Source organism: Macrobrachium nipponense, chromosome 24 (assembly GCF_015104395.2).
Source record: "Macrobrachium nipponense isolate FS-2020 chromosome 24, ASM1510439v2, whole genome shotgun sequence".
NCBI lineage: Eukaryota > Metazoa > Arthropoda > Malacostraca > Decapoda > Palaemonidae > Macrobrachium > Macrobrachium nipponense.
Genome location: NC_061091.1, coordinates 52,471,517 through 52,489,703, shown reverse-complemented (window position 1 = coordinate 52,489,703; position 18,187 = coordinate 52,471,517). Strand labels below are relative to the sequence as shown.

At 35.9% G+C, this 18,187-nt stretch overlaps 1 protein-coding gene across 1 annotated transcript in view; it reads right to left on the bottom strand.

The window, feature by feature from the left end:
• The window catches only part of LOC135205628 (tyrosine-protein phosphatase 10D-like), a 254,197-nt gene that overhangs the window by 178,510 nt on the left and 57,500 nt on the right, over positions 1-18,187 (bottom strand). The window contains 3 exon segments of the mRNA XM_064236423.1: positions 6,963-7,066; positions 7,683-7,961; positions 16,486-16,732. Of these exon segments, the coding sequence (XP_064092493.1) occupies positions 6,963-7,066; positions 7,683-7,961; positions 16,486-16,732 (630 nt within the window).

Here is an 18,187-nt window from a genome sequence, read left to right as displayed (position 1 = left end):
ATATATATATATATATATATATATATATATATATATATATATAAAAGGAGCCATAAAAACACCAAAATATAGAGAGAAAAGTACTATATTTCAGAGACTGCTGTCTCTCTAACTTCAGGTATATGCCTGAAGAGAGACAGCAGTCTCTGAAATATAGGTACTTTTCTCTCTATATTTTGGTGTTTCTATGGGCTCCTTTTATTAGATGGAATTCTGTTGTAACAGAACATTTTTACTAGTCATATATATATATATATATATATATATATATATATATATATATATATATATATATATATATATATATATATATAGATAATGCCACTGAGGAAAATGATAAGGCGAGACCAAGTGCGTGGCTGCTTTTAAAACTTTATCTAGCCCATGGGCGTTTTTTTTTTTTTTTTTCGTTTCTTTAAAGTGATCTGGACCTTTTGTTAATCCTGTAATGTCTGTTTGTATGTGCTTACCTGTACTGTGTTTCTCATTGTTCTGACAAGTCCTGCCCTTAGTAAAGGGTCGTTAAGACTGGAAGATCTCGGCAGTTCTCGCTTTTTTTCATTTTCCTCCCTCCGTGTCATTACCTTTATTTATTTAGACACAGCATCCCGTTTTGTATATTTCGTGATAAAGTTATTCATGTGTATATACACACAGTATATACATACACACATTATATATATATACATATACATATATATATATATCTATATAATTATATATATATATATATATATAATATAAATATACACGCACATACAGTATATAAAAATACACACTCTCTCTCTCTCTCTCTCTCTCTCCTCTCTCTCTCTCTCTCACACACACACATATATATGTGTCTAATTAAAATGAAGTAATTCCATAAGACAAATAATAACCTCGGACGAACAAAAGAAAAGGCTTCCTTCCGCCTTTTGCCAACAATAGAGACAACAGTCACGGGCGGCATGCATTGTGTCATGCGAATAAACACTCAGCATGCATCATGACATTTAAAGTCAAGGTTAAACACTACCGTCCATTTTCACACGAAGTTCCTCCTACATCATTTCCTCTATCAGCGGTTATCTCGATATCAACGCTGCGGAGAGAATCTCATTCTGTGAACGTTTATAGATCGATTGACTCATGTAGATGTCACAGAATAGAGTATAATCATTGGTTCTCAAGCTTTTTTTTTTTTTTTTTTTTTTTTTTTTTTTTTTTTTTTTTTTTTTTTTTGGCCCATGCACCCTTTCACTAGCAAGCAAAGGTAGATTAAGTGCCCACAACTATACCAGGAAAAATAAGGAAAGCACACAGGACATTAATCCACTACGCACCAGCATCGACAATGCAGCGTCTTTCAATGCGTTGCCAGCTCATCTGCGGAACATATCAGGAGTGAGCGTAGATGCGTTTAAGAATAAGCTCGACAAATATCTAAGCTGCATCCCAGACCATACAAGATCGAATGATGCAGAATATACCGGAAGATGCATTAGCAATTCTCTGGTAGACATTAAAGGTGCCTCACACTGAGGGACCTGGGGAAACCCGAACAAGCTGTAAGGTCTGTAAGGTAAGGTCATCCCAAACTCCCATTTCTAAAATTCTGCCTCAAATGATGTATTCTAAATATTATGTAAAATAATACTACCACAAACACACAAAGCTAGCAGAGAGAACGCCCAACGTGGTCTCTCAGTAATGCGGATCGTTGCGCACTGCGTTTTGTGTGGTCCTAGACCCAGTTTGAGCCTGCCAGTCTGTGGTCACAATCCTGAAACCCTGCTGGTAGGGAAATTCACCCCTGGTTGAGAACCAATCCACTCTATATTATCGTACTGTATATTATCGTAATGTTCCGCTAGCAGTCATTTTTCATACATGTATATATTCAGTTTTATTGTCTCATTCCCAAGTTAGGTTTTTGAGCGCGAGGAAGTTCAATTTTGTATATTGTTCGCCACTTCCAACTTTGGTTTCCTATTTGGGTGTTGGACCATTTGTATCCTAAGTTATCTTCTTTCTGTTTATCCTTGAAGTTTCCAGTCTATTCTAAAAATGGGAAGGCCTCGAGGAGTCCATCCTCATTTTACAAGATATTTTCTATGCAAATTTTCAAGTATATATATATATATATATATATATATATATATATATATATATATATATATATATCATATATATTATATATATACCCCTTTTCACCTTCTTGAAGGCAGTGGCTACAGAAAAGTATGACCCACCAATCTCAGCAATCCTTTTGGGATGACACTGCCTTTCACAGCCTTTGTCGTAGCCCGCCTCATTCGACTAACTACCAAGTACACAATCCACTGTTCAGGTCAGCAGAGAAATTTACTTGGATTTAGCGGAACGAACCAAGAGACTTCTAACTCGTACCTGGAACCGAACCCGAGACTTCTGGACTGGGAGAGAGAGGAAGAGGGTGTCTCCATACGGTAGGTCATTACGTCATTACAATGTGTTGCCATATCAACTGGTAGGTGGTCATGGTAACACTGTGGGATGTACTCGGCCGCAGACAGAAGAGGAGAGAAAAATGTTGGAGCAAGGACATGAGGGAGAATGACAAACAATGATTTTATGATAGATTCTAGAGAGAAAAACAAAAGAATGCAGAGAGAGAGAGAGAGAGAGAGAGAGAGAGAGAGAGAGAAGAGAGAGATAACGATGATCCCTCTGTTTTAAAGAATCGTGATATAGGACTGTCCCTCGACTTTTTAGAAACATTTTTAAAAACATGACACTGTAGACGTTTGCAACGTTTTTGATAAACAATAAACTGATGAAATCCTTACAATACAAAAATACTCTTGAAATATGTTATAGAATCAATTTCAGACCCATGCAACTAATCAATACTGGACAAGAAACAGGAACCAACATAAGAGGTTTAGCATTTTCAAAACTCAAGTCTAATTCAGAGATATATTCTCAGAAAATAATTTCCTCTCATGATTAGAAGCTCAGCGACATTTTCCTTCTTTTTACAACCAAGCTTTGGAATTCTCTTAATGCACCTGTGCTTCCTGAATCTTATAACCTTTATTTCTTTGAGAGGTACAGAATATATATATATATATATATATATATATATATATATATATATATATATATATATATATATATACAATTTACAATATAGGCCAAAGAGCAAGCCCTGGAACCAATGTCGTTATTCGGAGTTGAAATGAAAATTGAGATGAATGTTACAAAGGTGTAACAGGAGGAGAACCTCAAAGCAGTTGCCCAATGAAACAATTGTTAGAAGAGGGTGGAAAGTAAGGTGGAAGAGAGAGAATATGAACGGAGGTACTGTAAAAGGAATGAAAGGGGTTGCAGATAGGTGGCACCATTGTTTTTCCGTCCGCCCTAACATCTTAAAAACTACGGAGGCTAGAGAGCTGCAAATTGTTATATTGATCACCCACCCCCCAATCATAAAATATACCAAATTGCAACCCTCTAGCCTCAGTAGTTTTGTATTTTATTTAACGTTAAAGTAAACCATAATCGTCACCTCTGGCAGCGCTGTAAGCACCAACAAGATAGGCCAGCCACCACCGGACCGTGGCTGAGTTTCACAGCCCACGGTTAACAGTCTTAAGGGCCGTGGGTGAGTTTCATTGTCCACGGCTACGAGTCTTATAGGCCGCGGCGGAGGCCCACCATCGGACAGAAAACTCGACTGCGCCGAAGAAACTTCCGTGCATTTTTTTACTTGTTATTTTCGTGCCTGGACTACAAAAGGGCACTATAAGGTGCCCTTACCACTGGCCTTGGTCCTAAAAGAAAATATACGAAAGCCTCGCCTTTTCTTTTTCTTTTTTTTTTACGGGCTGGTGTATAAGCAAGAGCCCGTGCTGGCATGAGGTCAGCTTAATCTAAAAGAACACTTTACAATCCGAGAGATGACATTAACCTCAGGGGAAGGCGTCACCCCAGAATAAATGTTTACGTGAACAACCTCCAGGAATTTTCTTTTGCCATAACAGGATGACGAAAGGAAGCTATTAATGTCGTTACAGATCACAAAGATAGTCCGCTCAAAATAATATTTACGTCGAGAGAACAAGCAGGACGATGTCCAGGTTAACGCAAGAAGGAATCGTCTGTCTTAAAAGAAATATGTAGAAATGGTAAAGTCAATGAAATAATTGAAAGAGAGAGAGAGAGAGAGAGAGAGAGAGAGAGAGAGAGAGAGAGAGAGAGAGAGAGAGAGACTTCAGGTTAACGCTAAAAGAAATATAGTGTAACGTGAAAGATATAAATGGTAAGGTCAAGGAAAGAAACTAAGAGAGAGAGAGAGAGAGAGAGAGAGAGAGAGAGAGAGAGAGAGAGAGAGAGAGAGAATGAAAATTAAATAAACTAGAAGCAATTAGCAAGAATAAATCCGGAATAAAACCGACTCGAATATAAGCAGATTTAATATTTCGAAAGAGAGGCAAAAAACAGTCATTCTTGAAAATCAACAAATACTTTTCCAAGTAAGAAAGAAGGCAAAACCACACAAACATATGATGATGTTCTCTGAATAAACGCTCGATGTGCGTCAGATAGTAAGAAACAAACACTCAAAGAGCCTTATATACAAGGCTGCAGACAGCTTGAAGGGAAATATTATAAAAAAAAAATAAAATCAAATATAACGAGAGAGAAGTAAAATTTGAAATACGTATGATAAGATATTAGATGTAAGCAAAGAAAATTAAAATTAACGTCCATGACTTGCAACAAAAATTGAAGATTCACTTGGAAGTCAACAACAAACAAAAGGGAGTGATAACTGCAAATCATTTACACACAATGCAGCAGAGATCAAACAACAAAAGGAGGGGAGGGAGTCTAAATCAAGATTCCAAAAAATTGATAGGAATGACAGTCATGTCCACAAACTACACATATACACATGTATATGTATATGTATATAAATTAATATACATATATACACATATAATAGACCTATCTATCTATCTATCTATCTATATATATATATATATATATATATATATATATATATATATATATATATATATACAGCACACACACACACACACACACACTATATATATATATATATATATATATATATATATATATATATATATATATATATATAAACAAATAATTGTTAACATCGACTTAGCTTTACCTTGGGTATAATTTACAGCTATACGCCATTATATATGACAGATACATCTACCCCTACCAGTAACCAATTTTACTAAATCAAAAGAAAATATCAGCAACATACGTAAAGCATCAAACACAACAACACAATATTTTACCTTACAACCCTACATGCGAGCATATCTTCGCATATTTATGGGAACAGATAAACACATTACCGAACGCCCATAAATGTCATTCAGGGTCGATAACGCGAATGAAACATGTCTGTTAAAAGGGCGATTACGCCGCAGTCATGAGAGAGATTTGGCTCAATCGGTAAAATGTGGGGTCGATAAACATCCAGCGCTTCAATTAGATAAGTTAGGCGGTAAATTAACAGGAAACATTGTCACTTATATAGATGGTGAGGGCATTTTATGTGAACTCTAAAAATACACACATAAGCCGATATCATTCTTATGAACCCGGGGCTGGTGTCTCCCCTACCCTCCCGAACTCCCACCTGGGGTGCACAAGCAGATTTGCAGCAGGAGTGGGGATGTCTGACCTACCATGCCGCCCCACCCAAGGCGGACAGACCGGTTTGCAGGGGGTGGGTGGCTGGGTCATGACTCCCATACTGTCACCCGGTGGAGGACAAGCAAGATCTGATACTCTCTGATTTTATTATTATTATTATTATTATTATTATTATTATTATTATTATTATTATTATTATTAAAAAGATGAACCCTATTAAGCCTAGTCATATGGAACAAGTCCAAAGGGACAACTTGACTTGAAATTCAAGCTTCCAAAGAAAATGGTGTTCATTAGGAAGGAGTAAGACAAGGCAAAGGGAAATATAGAAAGGAGAGATCTCACTTATTAATGGAGAAAAAATCAATAAAAAAATAATAAATAAAAATGATTTAAATGCAAGTAGAATAGTACTAGGGTAGTGATGAATTATATAGTTCACTATATAATTATGGATTTTTATCAGATTGTTTTTCACGCGATTGTGAATTTCTTACTAATAATAATAATAATAATAATAATAATAATAATAATAATAATAATAAGAAGAAGAAGAAGAAGAAGAAGAAGAAGAAGAAATTAACTAAATACATGAACATAAACATTAACTAAATATTTGTAGTAGAGCAAAATCTACTCCTAAATCCAGTTAAAATTTATGGATGAAATATTCCCGCAAACCCAAAAACCAGAACAAAAGAACACTGACCAAAGCAGTAACGTTCTAAGACATATACTGACAATATATTCTGTGAAATAAAGTCAGTCTTGATACGTATCAGAATGCCAAAATGGCGGACGTAGAAAATCTTGCAATATGACAGGTGACGAGTGATTCGAAGATTTTGCACATACGAAGGTCAGAAACAGAGGGTAGCAAAGGTGCAGAAAGCTTTGGGTATTTAATTATGTACAGTCAGCGAATGTATGACGGGTGGACCTGAAGAACATCTTATGGTATCGAAGTAGTAGGTGCATAGACACTACCGATAAAATTACCCTCATCATGAAACTAAGGATCTTGCCTAGATACTGACACCCACGGGTCTTAACCCTGTATGTATCCACCTTTGCGGCGTGTTTAATACCACAAGCCCGTTGGGGATGACCACTAAAACATAAACAAAAAACACTGTCAATATCATAAAGATAATGACCTCTCAAGAAATGTTAGCCCTAGAGAATGACTCCCCGGCCCTTGAACTTTGCGGGGGGTCAGTATCCAGGAGAGATTCGAAAATAATTAAAATCACACAACCAATGACTTGCCAACAAAGAAACGCTTCGCGGCAACTTACTTTGTAATGGGAGTAGATTCCGGCTGGGTAAGGTGGCTGCCACAGCACCAGCATTGTCGTTTCATTCCTGTACCATACGATGAACCTGCCAGGCGCGTTGGGTCCTGAGGGCGAGAAGGGATCAATATAAACTGGGTCTGAAACTGAGAGGGTATTATCAAGGCCATGAATTCTGACGAGACGTTTCCAAACTCATTCAAATCAAATCTGTTAATAGGTCTATGAAAGGGAATGAAGTGAAAAATATGCATAACAGAATGGAGAATTAAGTTTTTTTTTTCTTTTCTTTCTTAGTTGGCGGTGAATATAAGCAGCCGATATCACTGAAACCATAAGTGGCTACAGAGAGCGAGCTTAGTAAAATTACTAGGTTTAATTTCAATATCGTTCGCGGATATTTTGCACCGCCTAAAAATAATTATTGTTATGCTTATATATATAATATATATGAATTTACTTACGTATTCACATATATATACACATATACATATGTAATATTGTATACGTACATATACACATACATAACATTAACTTTTTTACTTCAATAGAGACTGCATGAGAGAAAATATGTTCAAACAGCATGTATACATACATACATACATACATACATATTTATATATATATATATATATATAATAATATATATATATATATGCGTGCGTGTGTGTGTGTGTGTTTGTTTGTCTGAAAAAATGAATAACATGAACACAGAGGACTAACTAGTGGTGAAATTGGAGGAGATGTAGGCGTCGCTCTCCTTGGTCTCGTAGACGGTGTAGAGCTGCAGCTCGTAGGAGGCCCCCGGCGTCAGCTTCTTGAGGGCGAAGGGCAGCTGGTTCTCCGTGATGGGGAAGTTGGTGATGCTGTTCTCGGACTCGGAGATGGGGATGACCTTGAGCTTGAAGGCAGAGTAGCCACCCGTCCGCGGAGGGTCCCACGACACGTGGGCCACCCGCCCACTCCGAACTTGGATCGTCAGGTTGCTCGGGGGCGGCGGAACTGCAGTGGCCAGAGAGAGAGAGAGAGGGAGAAAGAGGAAGAGATGCGATTTTAGTAAAAGTGATGTTATTCATCATGATAAAAACCAGATAAATATTAACAATAACGTTGGCGTAGGAGATAACAAATCTATAGATTGAAAAGGAGAACAGAACAGATTCCAGAGAGCTCTCAGTACAGATTTATCTTTAATTATATGTATGCATACTACACATAAGAGAGGATTTGTTTCTCCATTTCAAGCCTCATTCAACTATGGGTATTTCTAATAATAATAATAATAATAATAATAATAATAATAATAATAATAATAATAATAATAATGTAGCAGATATCAAATACATTAATACTAATAAATAAAGGTAATGCAACGGAGGAAAATGAAAAACGAGAAACTTTACCTAAGTCAAGTCTTGCCTTAAGTAAAGGGTCGTTAAGACCCAAAGATCTCGGCAGTTCTCGCGTTTTCATTTTCCTCCGTGGTATTACCTTTATTTATACATAGCATCACGCTTTGTATATTTCGTGATCAAGTTATTCACATTAATACTAATTAATCATAATAATAATTAAAAATCTTCAGTAGCACGAGTCTTCAAATGGATAAACAAATCCACAGTTATAGCAATGTACATATATTTAAATTTTAAAATTTTAAGATAGCTTTCGGGAATCTGTTCGGTTCCCCTTTTCAATCTGATTGATAAGGGGAACCGAAAAGATTCCCGAAAGCTATCCTAAAAGTTTTAAATTTAAATATATGTACATTTACATAACTGTGGATTTGTTTCTCCAATAATAATAATAATAATAATAATAGTAATAATAATAATAATAATAATAATGCTGTTGCAGATAGCAAATACATTATTATTATTAACACTAATAATAACACGCCTTCTCAATTTGACACAGTAACAAGGCACACCATAAGCTCAACGCCATACAAACTGCCATGTTTATCAATGAAGAAGTACGATACGTAAAGGGATTTCTTCTAAAATAATAATAATAATAATAATAATAATAATAATAATAATAATAATAATAATAATAATAATAATAATGACAGCGCGTATACTAATAACAATATCAACAAAGCAATAAACGCAAAAATAATGACAGAAGTTATTCTGAATGACGTAAATACATCAATAAAGGGCCTCCGTGGAATTCAGCCACTGATGTCTTTCCTGTGGTTTATCTTCCAAAATGCCCACTCATCTCCAGGTTCCTGTCTCGAAGCTTTCATCCAAGTGGGTATGGGTTTTCCTACTCTTCTGGTGCCCACAAGAGCCCAGCTGACGCTGTGGCGTACCGTTTTCCCAGGGGTTCGTTTTAGAGTAGGGTAGGCTTGTGCTGGCACGGGCTCTTGCTCCGGGGTAGGAGAGTGTGCTACTAGAAACAGCGCGTAATGAGAAAATGGAGGACTCCTAAGGAGGCAGGATGCAACCCGGAACCCTGCACTATAAATACCACCCAGGCGAATTGGATGACTGAGGTAGAAACAAAATATAATGATAATAATAATAAACAAATCGACTTCTAAATAAAAAAAAATGTATTCCTTACTCTCGACATCTACTGTTACTTTTACTTTCAGGCTCGACGATTACGATAAACCACGCTCGAGTCGCCCTTCAATAAATTACGATTTAACACGACACGATATTTTCCCGTACTTCCTAATTGCGTGATAAGCGACATACAATGAATCACGGACGACGAATTAATTATAAGGTACTGCGTATGACTTCATTACAGTTATGCTAATGCGTAATTAGTACTTTCATTCTGCAGGCGGCAAGTACTATTATCATTTATACTATCTAAAACTACATTATTATTATTATTATTATTATTATTATTATTATTATTATTATTATTATTGAAAATAATGTTTATTACAGTCGCGTTTATTTTGCATAGAAGTTTCGCTATCCTTCTTATTACTGACTTTTCTTCTGTAATCAAATTGGCTATTAAAACGCCAATTGAGGGATTCATGTCAGAAACGGGGTATTTGTCAAATTGAATATGTTATACAAAAGATCCAATTTGTACTGCATTTTGTATAATATGTTCAATTTGACAAATACCACGTTTTTTACTTGAATCCCCTATTTGGTGTTTTAATAGCCAATTTGAGTAGAGAAGAAAAGTCAGTATATACAAAATAAACGCGGCTGAAATAGCCATTATTTTCAATAAAGCCTGTATTAATGAAGGTCTTCTTCCAGCAAATAATAACACTAATAATACCGTTGACAGGCGCACTAGCGTGGCTAACTTTAACCTTGGCCCAAATAAAAACTACAGGGGCTAGAAGGCTGCAATTTGATATGTTTGATGATTGGAGGGTGAATGATCAACATGCCAATTTGCAGCCCTCTAGCCTCAGAAATTTTTAAGATCTGACGGTGGACAGAAAAAGTGCGGACGGACAGACAAATGCAATTTCTGATAAACCATACACATTATATGCATTTACATAAATAAAATTAATAATTATAAAAAACAAGATGAACATATTTCGAAGTAAAAAATAAAAGGCATTTATCGCCAAGCGCTTTTACCAATATAAATCTTGTTTTGACTATTCTACTTTTGATAAATGAAATCATGCTTAACTCATCTGCTAAGGTATTACTTTGTCAATACACCAATTTCCAGCTATATATTCACTTATTGAAATCATTGCAGTATTTTCATATATTTTTTCAATATGCTGGAAAATCATTACTAGTTAGGTTATGAAAGCTTAAATTAGTTTAGGATGTACTACTTCTGCTGAAAGTGGCTTTTCTGGTGTATTGTTTTCTATTGTAAAATTTTTTTTCTCGTATAAATAATTCTGAGGGAGACGGAATAGCCTGTAGCAAAACAAAAACACTATAGTAGATTCACATCAACCGTGGATTTGATGTCTAGGCCAGTCCCTTTCGACGCTCCTGATTGGCGGTTGATAAGCCAATGACAGGGCTGGAAACTCAGTCTCTCGGGAGTTCACATAGGCAGGATGTATGTTCCACATCTCCTGAGGGATACTTTTGAAAGACGCATCCCTCAGGAGAGGTGGAACATAGATCCTACCCATGTGAACTCTCGAGAGAGACTGAAACTTTCCAGCCCTGTGATTGGCATGTCAACAGCCAATCAGGTGCGTTGTAAGGGACTGGCGTAGACATCAAATGCACGGTTGATGTGAATCTACCATAGTGATTTTGAGAAAGAAGTAAAGAACAAAAACTTCCGAAACACAACAATACTATGAGGGGAAAAATAGCGAGGATTTATCCCTCACTTAAACTATGCCTCCTTCTCTGTTGTAGTTCAACAGGGTCTCAACATAAGTTCGAAAAGGCAAGAATCATAAATAGAATTTATTTCATTTATTGGACGAGACAAAGGACATCTACCATAAGTCCTTAAGTGAAAAGGAGAGCTATTTTATTGTACGGTTTCATTCCCAAGATGAATAATATTCTTCTGAAATTATTATCCTAAGGTTAAAGAAGTCTTTACCCCCAAGTTTTTTTTTATTTGTCTTACAGTCTGCATTATTAACCTTTATAAGGAAAAAAAATTATTTATCTTTATTTTTGTTAACGGATTACAAAATAATTAACGTAATATAGTCACGTTCAAAAGATTTATAAAGCATAAATCAAATTCCATCTTCCATATATTTGGGAAAACCAGGAATCTCACTCTTTTTAGGGAATGATTTTGCGGCCTAATAATGATGCAAAATATGATAAGTGCTCACTCACTGACGGACAGACAGACGATCTCCCTTCGTCACATATATCTAAACATATTTGATCTACATCTATGCATTGTGATCTAACTTTATATTGTGCCAAGTTTGGCTTAAACCTATGCAACCGCGTGTTATGATAAACGTGAGTGAAGAACAGACTTTCACACGGACAAACGAATAATAATAAAAATGGAAAAATATAGTCCGGTGTAGCATGTATGTATATTGCTACATACAGGAAGCTTTTGAAACTCTTCAAAATGGCGAAAGCTTCCAAAATACATAATACTGCGGACTGTATTTTTTCATTGAAGATCACGAGAATGTGATATCAATTTAATAATAATAATAATAATAATAATAATAATAATAATAATAATAATAATAATAATAATAATAATACTTATGAAGCAGAACCTCTCTCAAGCATACTTTATAAAGTGATGGCTACTTCACCAGCGTTATGCTTGTAGAGATTCTTCTCTATTTTCCGAATAGCGGTTTTTTCCGTACTACTTAAACAGGCGAGTAGAGCGCCTATGGAGGTCATTATCAAATACAGGGTCAACATCGATGTATATATTTTAGTTTATACAGATAAAATATGATATCATAGTCATCAAAGTCATTAGTTCTCTCTCTCTCTCTCTCTCTCTCTCTCTCTCTCTCTCTCTCTCTCTCTCTCTTTATTCTTAAAGCGAGCTTTCGTCTGGAGCTGCCAGACATCCTCTAGGCTTGGAAGCTGAGGGTGGACTGCTATTATAATAATAATAATAATAATAATAAGCAAAAGTGGAAAGATTAACAGAATTAATGTAATAACGAGCAATACAGGCAAAGAGACAGAGTACTAACACTCGGCGAATCACGGTGGAAACGGGTAATCATTAATTGACGGAAGGGGAAGGGGGGGGGGGGGGGGGGGGGGGGGAATACTCCTCCTGCACGCGAAGCGAGTGATATAACGTCGATTTGAAAGGCTAATGACTCTCATAGCAACCCTCACAACACTTTCATTTTCGTATCCCAATCGCCGTCAACTCAGAAGGCTCGAAAATCACTTTCATTTTCGTATTAGCTGGAGCGCTTCGGTGGTCTTCGAGTTCCGAATCGGCTCGGCAGTGACTTTTCTTTTAAAGTGAAGATTGTTATTTAATAATATCTTCATTTTTCTTAGCGTTCTCTTTATTTTTATACGTTAAATACATACCTATATGAAGATAAAAGGCCCATAAAACACTATTTGAACGTTACAACCATATATTTCGAGCACTTCCTTCTGTGATCCTGATCACTAGTAAAATATGGACATAGGATGTCTTACAAGAGTTTAAATACATGCATATGTAGGTGTGGCAGTAAGTCTCTGTTGATGACCCCGTTAGGATGGAATTAGAATATTCCCAGGTAAATTCTGTCCTCATAAACTCTCGTCTGGCGACTCGTCCGGTGGTCGGATGTTCTTGGACACCTGCTTGTAAGATATCCTATGTCTATATTTTACCAGTGATCCGGAGCACAGGAGGAAGTGCTCGAAATATATGGTTGCAACGTTCAAATAGTGTTTTATGGGCCTTTTATCTTCATATTATATATACTGTTGTATTACAGTAAAAAACATTCAATACCTATCCTGTGTATATATATATATATATATATATATATATATATATATATATAATATATAGATATATTATATATATATATATATATATATATGTATATATATATATATATATATACATATATATATATATATATAAATATATATATATATATATATTATATATATCATATATATATATGTATACATACATATATATATGTATATATATATATATATATACATAAATATATATAGGTTTGTATGATGTATGTATGTACGTATGTATATATATTTTAATTTACCCCAACTTTGCTGAACACTTGAACCAAATACAACAACCGGGCAGGATTCATTTCCATCTCGGATCAATTGTCTGTCACTGAATACCTCACACCAACGGATCATTTCCATTTCGGAGACTAATTCCTCATTTCTATTCCTTTGCAGAGTTTGTTAGTCCCAATTTAAATACAAGTAAACTAATGCGCCAATGTTTGTTCGGCGCAATCGAGTTTTCTGTACAGTATATAAAGCTGTATGAAACTTTCAGCCATAGCACGTTAGTGGCCTGTGTTGTTGACACCTACAGCGGTGACAGACGCACGACTATGGCTTACTTTAACCTTAAATGAAATAAAAACTATTGAGGCTAGAGGGCTGCAATTTGGTACGTTTGATGACTAGAGGGTGGACGATCAACATGCCAATTTGCAGCCCTCTAGCCTCAGTAGTTCTTAAGATCTGAAGGCTGACAGAGAAAGTGCGGACGGACAGACAAATGGCCATATCAGTTATTTCCTTATACAGAAAGCTAAAAATCCTTAACCCACATGATAGTCCTTTGTGGGATTCAACTATATATGATTACCTGTTTTGACTAACTGAGGAGGAACCTTCTTCACAGCGTTGCGTAACTGACCACCTAACCGGACTGTCATCTTTATATATATCGTTATATAACGCGTCAGACAATAATGTTCATAATCTTAAGTGGTTCTAAAATTACTGTAAAGGTCCCCATAGGAAAACTTTCCTTTTGTTTTTTCATACTTATTTCGTTATTTCTTTATTTGGATATTTATTTCTTACACTTGCCCATCTCTATATATATTAGCTATTCTTACTGTCTTCCTGTTTTCCGCGTAGAAGGATTCAGCTTGCTTCTCAGGTTGGTGTCTTTTGGTAAGATACTTTGTATATTTTTTAAAATAATAATAATAATAAAAGCCCATAGGAACTGGTCTTCTTTTTCCTTCCCGGGTGACAGTATGGGAGACATGACACAGCCACCCATCCATGCAAACCTGTTTGTCCGCTCCGGGGTAGGTAGCTAGGGGATCGGGAGGGTAGGGGAGGCAGCAGGCCCACAGGTTCCGGCGCGCCCCAACAAGCTCGTAATAATAATAATAACAATCTCATGAAGATGACATCGATGACCACACTCGTTGCGACGCCAGGTTACATATAAATCAAATATTTATCAAACTCTCATACGGTTAGTCCAATGAATTTGTTCTAACGATAGATATGGAATTCTTTGAAAAAAAAAAAAGTTAAAGAAGCTGGACAGCTAAGTGAGACGAGACCTAAGGGAACGGTTCAGAAGAAACGAAAGTGTCCTATCTGCAGTGTATGGCTCAAGGACCACTGTAAGCGACAGCCTTATACATGTTATATGGAATAACATTCTTATGTTTGAAAGAAGATTGACACATATCAGTTCTATCAATAAAATTATCTTCATCACTGTAATCAGGTGCTGGATAATGCGTCACCGTCAGTAGCCTATGATGATTATCCCGCGTCACCATCCGTATGCTATGATGATTGCCACTATCATTATATACGGGATTAATAGTGGGCCTACCACGTTATTTAAGGGATTAACAGCGCCATATATTACTATGGTAGATTCACATCAACAATGCATTTGATGTCTAGGCCAGTCCATTACGACGCTACTGATTGGCTGTTGATAAGCCAATCACAGGGCTGGAAACTCTCACTCTCTCGAGAGAGTTCACATAGGCAGGATGTATGTTCCACCTCTCCTGAGGGATACTTTTGAGGTCGTATCCCTCAGGAGAGGTGGAACATACATCCTGCCTATGTGAATTCTCTCGAGAGTCTGAGAGTTTCAATTCCAACCCAGACTGGCTTATCAACAGCCAATCAGGAGCGTCGTAAGGGACAGGTCTACACATCAGAGGCATGGTTGATGTGAATCTACTATAACTAGTAGTTTATAGGAATCGTTACATTTCTTAATAAAACAGGAAGGCTTTGTTTCTGGTGATAGGAAGATAAAAAAGGGAAACGGCAAGTAGTCCTTTTCCAACGCCATAATCAGAGAAAAATGGTGAAGGCCTTTGGTTTCGGTTCAGATGAAATACACAAATAAATAAATAAATATAAATATAATATATATATATATATATATATATATATATATATATATATATATATATATATATATATATATATATATATATATATATATATATACATATACATATATATACATGACTGGGAAAATGTTGTCACAACAGAATTCCATCTAATACAAAGAGCCCATAAAAATACCAAAATATAGAAAGGACGTACTATATTTCAGAGACTGCTGTCTCCCTCTTCAGGTAGGTAGTGAATGAGAAAGATACAGAAAAGGCGGTATTTATACCTGTGGGTGAATCTCTTGGTATGAATACCGACTTTTCTGTAACTTTTCTCAATCACTTCCTACCTGAAGAGAGAGACAAGCAACATGTCTGAAATATAGTACGTACTTTCTATATTTTGGCGCTTTTATTGGTTCCTTTTATTAGATATATATATAGACATATATATGCACATGCATATATACATTACATAGTAATACATATAATTATATAATTACATATATATACATATAAACATAATGATGCAATAACCATAAATGAACAAATACATAAAAAATTATCCATAAGAACAAATAAATAACCAAATATGCTTGCAAACAACTAAACAAAATAAATAAACATGGCAAACAAACAAACAAACAAACCATTCATTCCACATAACATGCAAATGCATCCGAAGAATATATATATATATATATATATATATATATATATATATATATATATATATATATATATATATATATACTATAATACCTGTTGTAATGGACGCCGTCCAATTGGGATAATCGCTGATGGTGTCATTGGAATAATAGAGTTGGAAGTCGTATTTGGTCCCCGGCAGCGCCCTCGTCAGCTGGATCCCCTGCACCACCTCCGCGGGCGTGAAGGTGGAATTGGGCGGGGGATTCCCCTGCGGAGGCCAGTAGTCAAGGCGGTAGTAGCCGTCTTGGTCCCGGACTCGCTCGGGCGGGATTTGAATCACGACGTCGGCCCCCACAACCTGTAAAGTATAAAAGAAAATACAAAATGAAGGTAAAGTATTTCAGGGAGGGATAATTGATTAAGAACTACAGCATCATAAGGATTTTAAAATATTAGTCATTAAGTCGTCTGCGTCAAAAAATGAAATAGGCTAATCAAGTACACGAACATACAAATTCACAAACATACAAGTATTTCTAATGCAAAATTGTTCGTTACTTTCAACTGAAAGCAAAGAAATACAATACGAGTGCTATATAATATATATATATATATAGGATATATATATATATATATATATATATATATCTATATATATATATATATATATATATATAATTTATATATATTATATTATGTATCTTATTTATACTGTATATATGAAACGCTAGTATATAAACAATGATTCACATTATATATCATTGCTGTTTAGTACGTTCACTTTAACAATTAATTTCAGATAAATAATATGCATATGCACAAACTCCACGCAGATTAGTCGTAGCGCAATCCCTTGTAACAACTCAATCTAGTAACTGTAATTCAATACTTGCGCCCTAACAAACATATGTGTGTGATACGTATAATATATTATATTATATATAATGGCTCCCAGTGAAACCCTACCCGACTCCGTCTTGAATTTCACGGATGTATTTGTGGCCATAATATATTCCCTTTGAACCGCAGATCAACTCACGCCAACATCCGCTTCCGTTTTCTGTACACCCTACTTTGCCGTTTTCTATTTAGTGATTTGTAACGGTTGTCTAAATTTTAAGTTTTCTTGTGTCATTTTCTGTCTTACGTCTATTTTCTGTTATTTGGATCTGCACGAGTTTGTATTCTAATGCGCACGTAGACATCTTGGTATTTGATTTTCCCCTTTTGATTAAAGCTGGTTTCTTTCTGGATCTTTGTGGCCATCAATGACCATATACGTTGCTACCTTCCACAATTCAATAATCAACAATTATATCTCATCTACAACACTCTCTCTCTCTCTGACCTCGGAACTGGGAGGCAGCGCGTCAAGCTTCCAAGTTCCAACTGCATGACCGGTATTCTAATCTCAAACCGGATGCTGTGGGACATATATGGGCGTGTTCCCTAGCAATTCAGTGTACTACTACCTCTGCTGACCTAAGCCGTGAATTAGTTACCTAGTTGCTAGGACATCTCTTGCGGGTTGCAGGTATAGTTAACTAGAGAGGAAAATCAACGTTCATCAAAACGTGAGGCCCTCGACGAGGTAACCCTTTATATGGTTTTCTGTGAATTTGAATTCCCACCTCGGTAATGTTGATTCTCTCTCTCTCTCTCTCTCTCTCTCTCTCTCTCTCTATGATTCTGGATTTCCATTCCAGTTAAAATTGCTCTCTGTCTCTCTGAGATTCACTAACGATAAAACTAATCTTCCAGACTCGCACGCACCCATTATATATTATATTAATATATATATATATATATATAT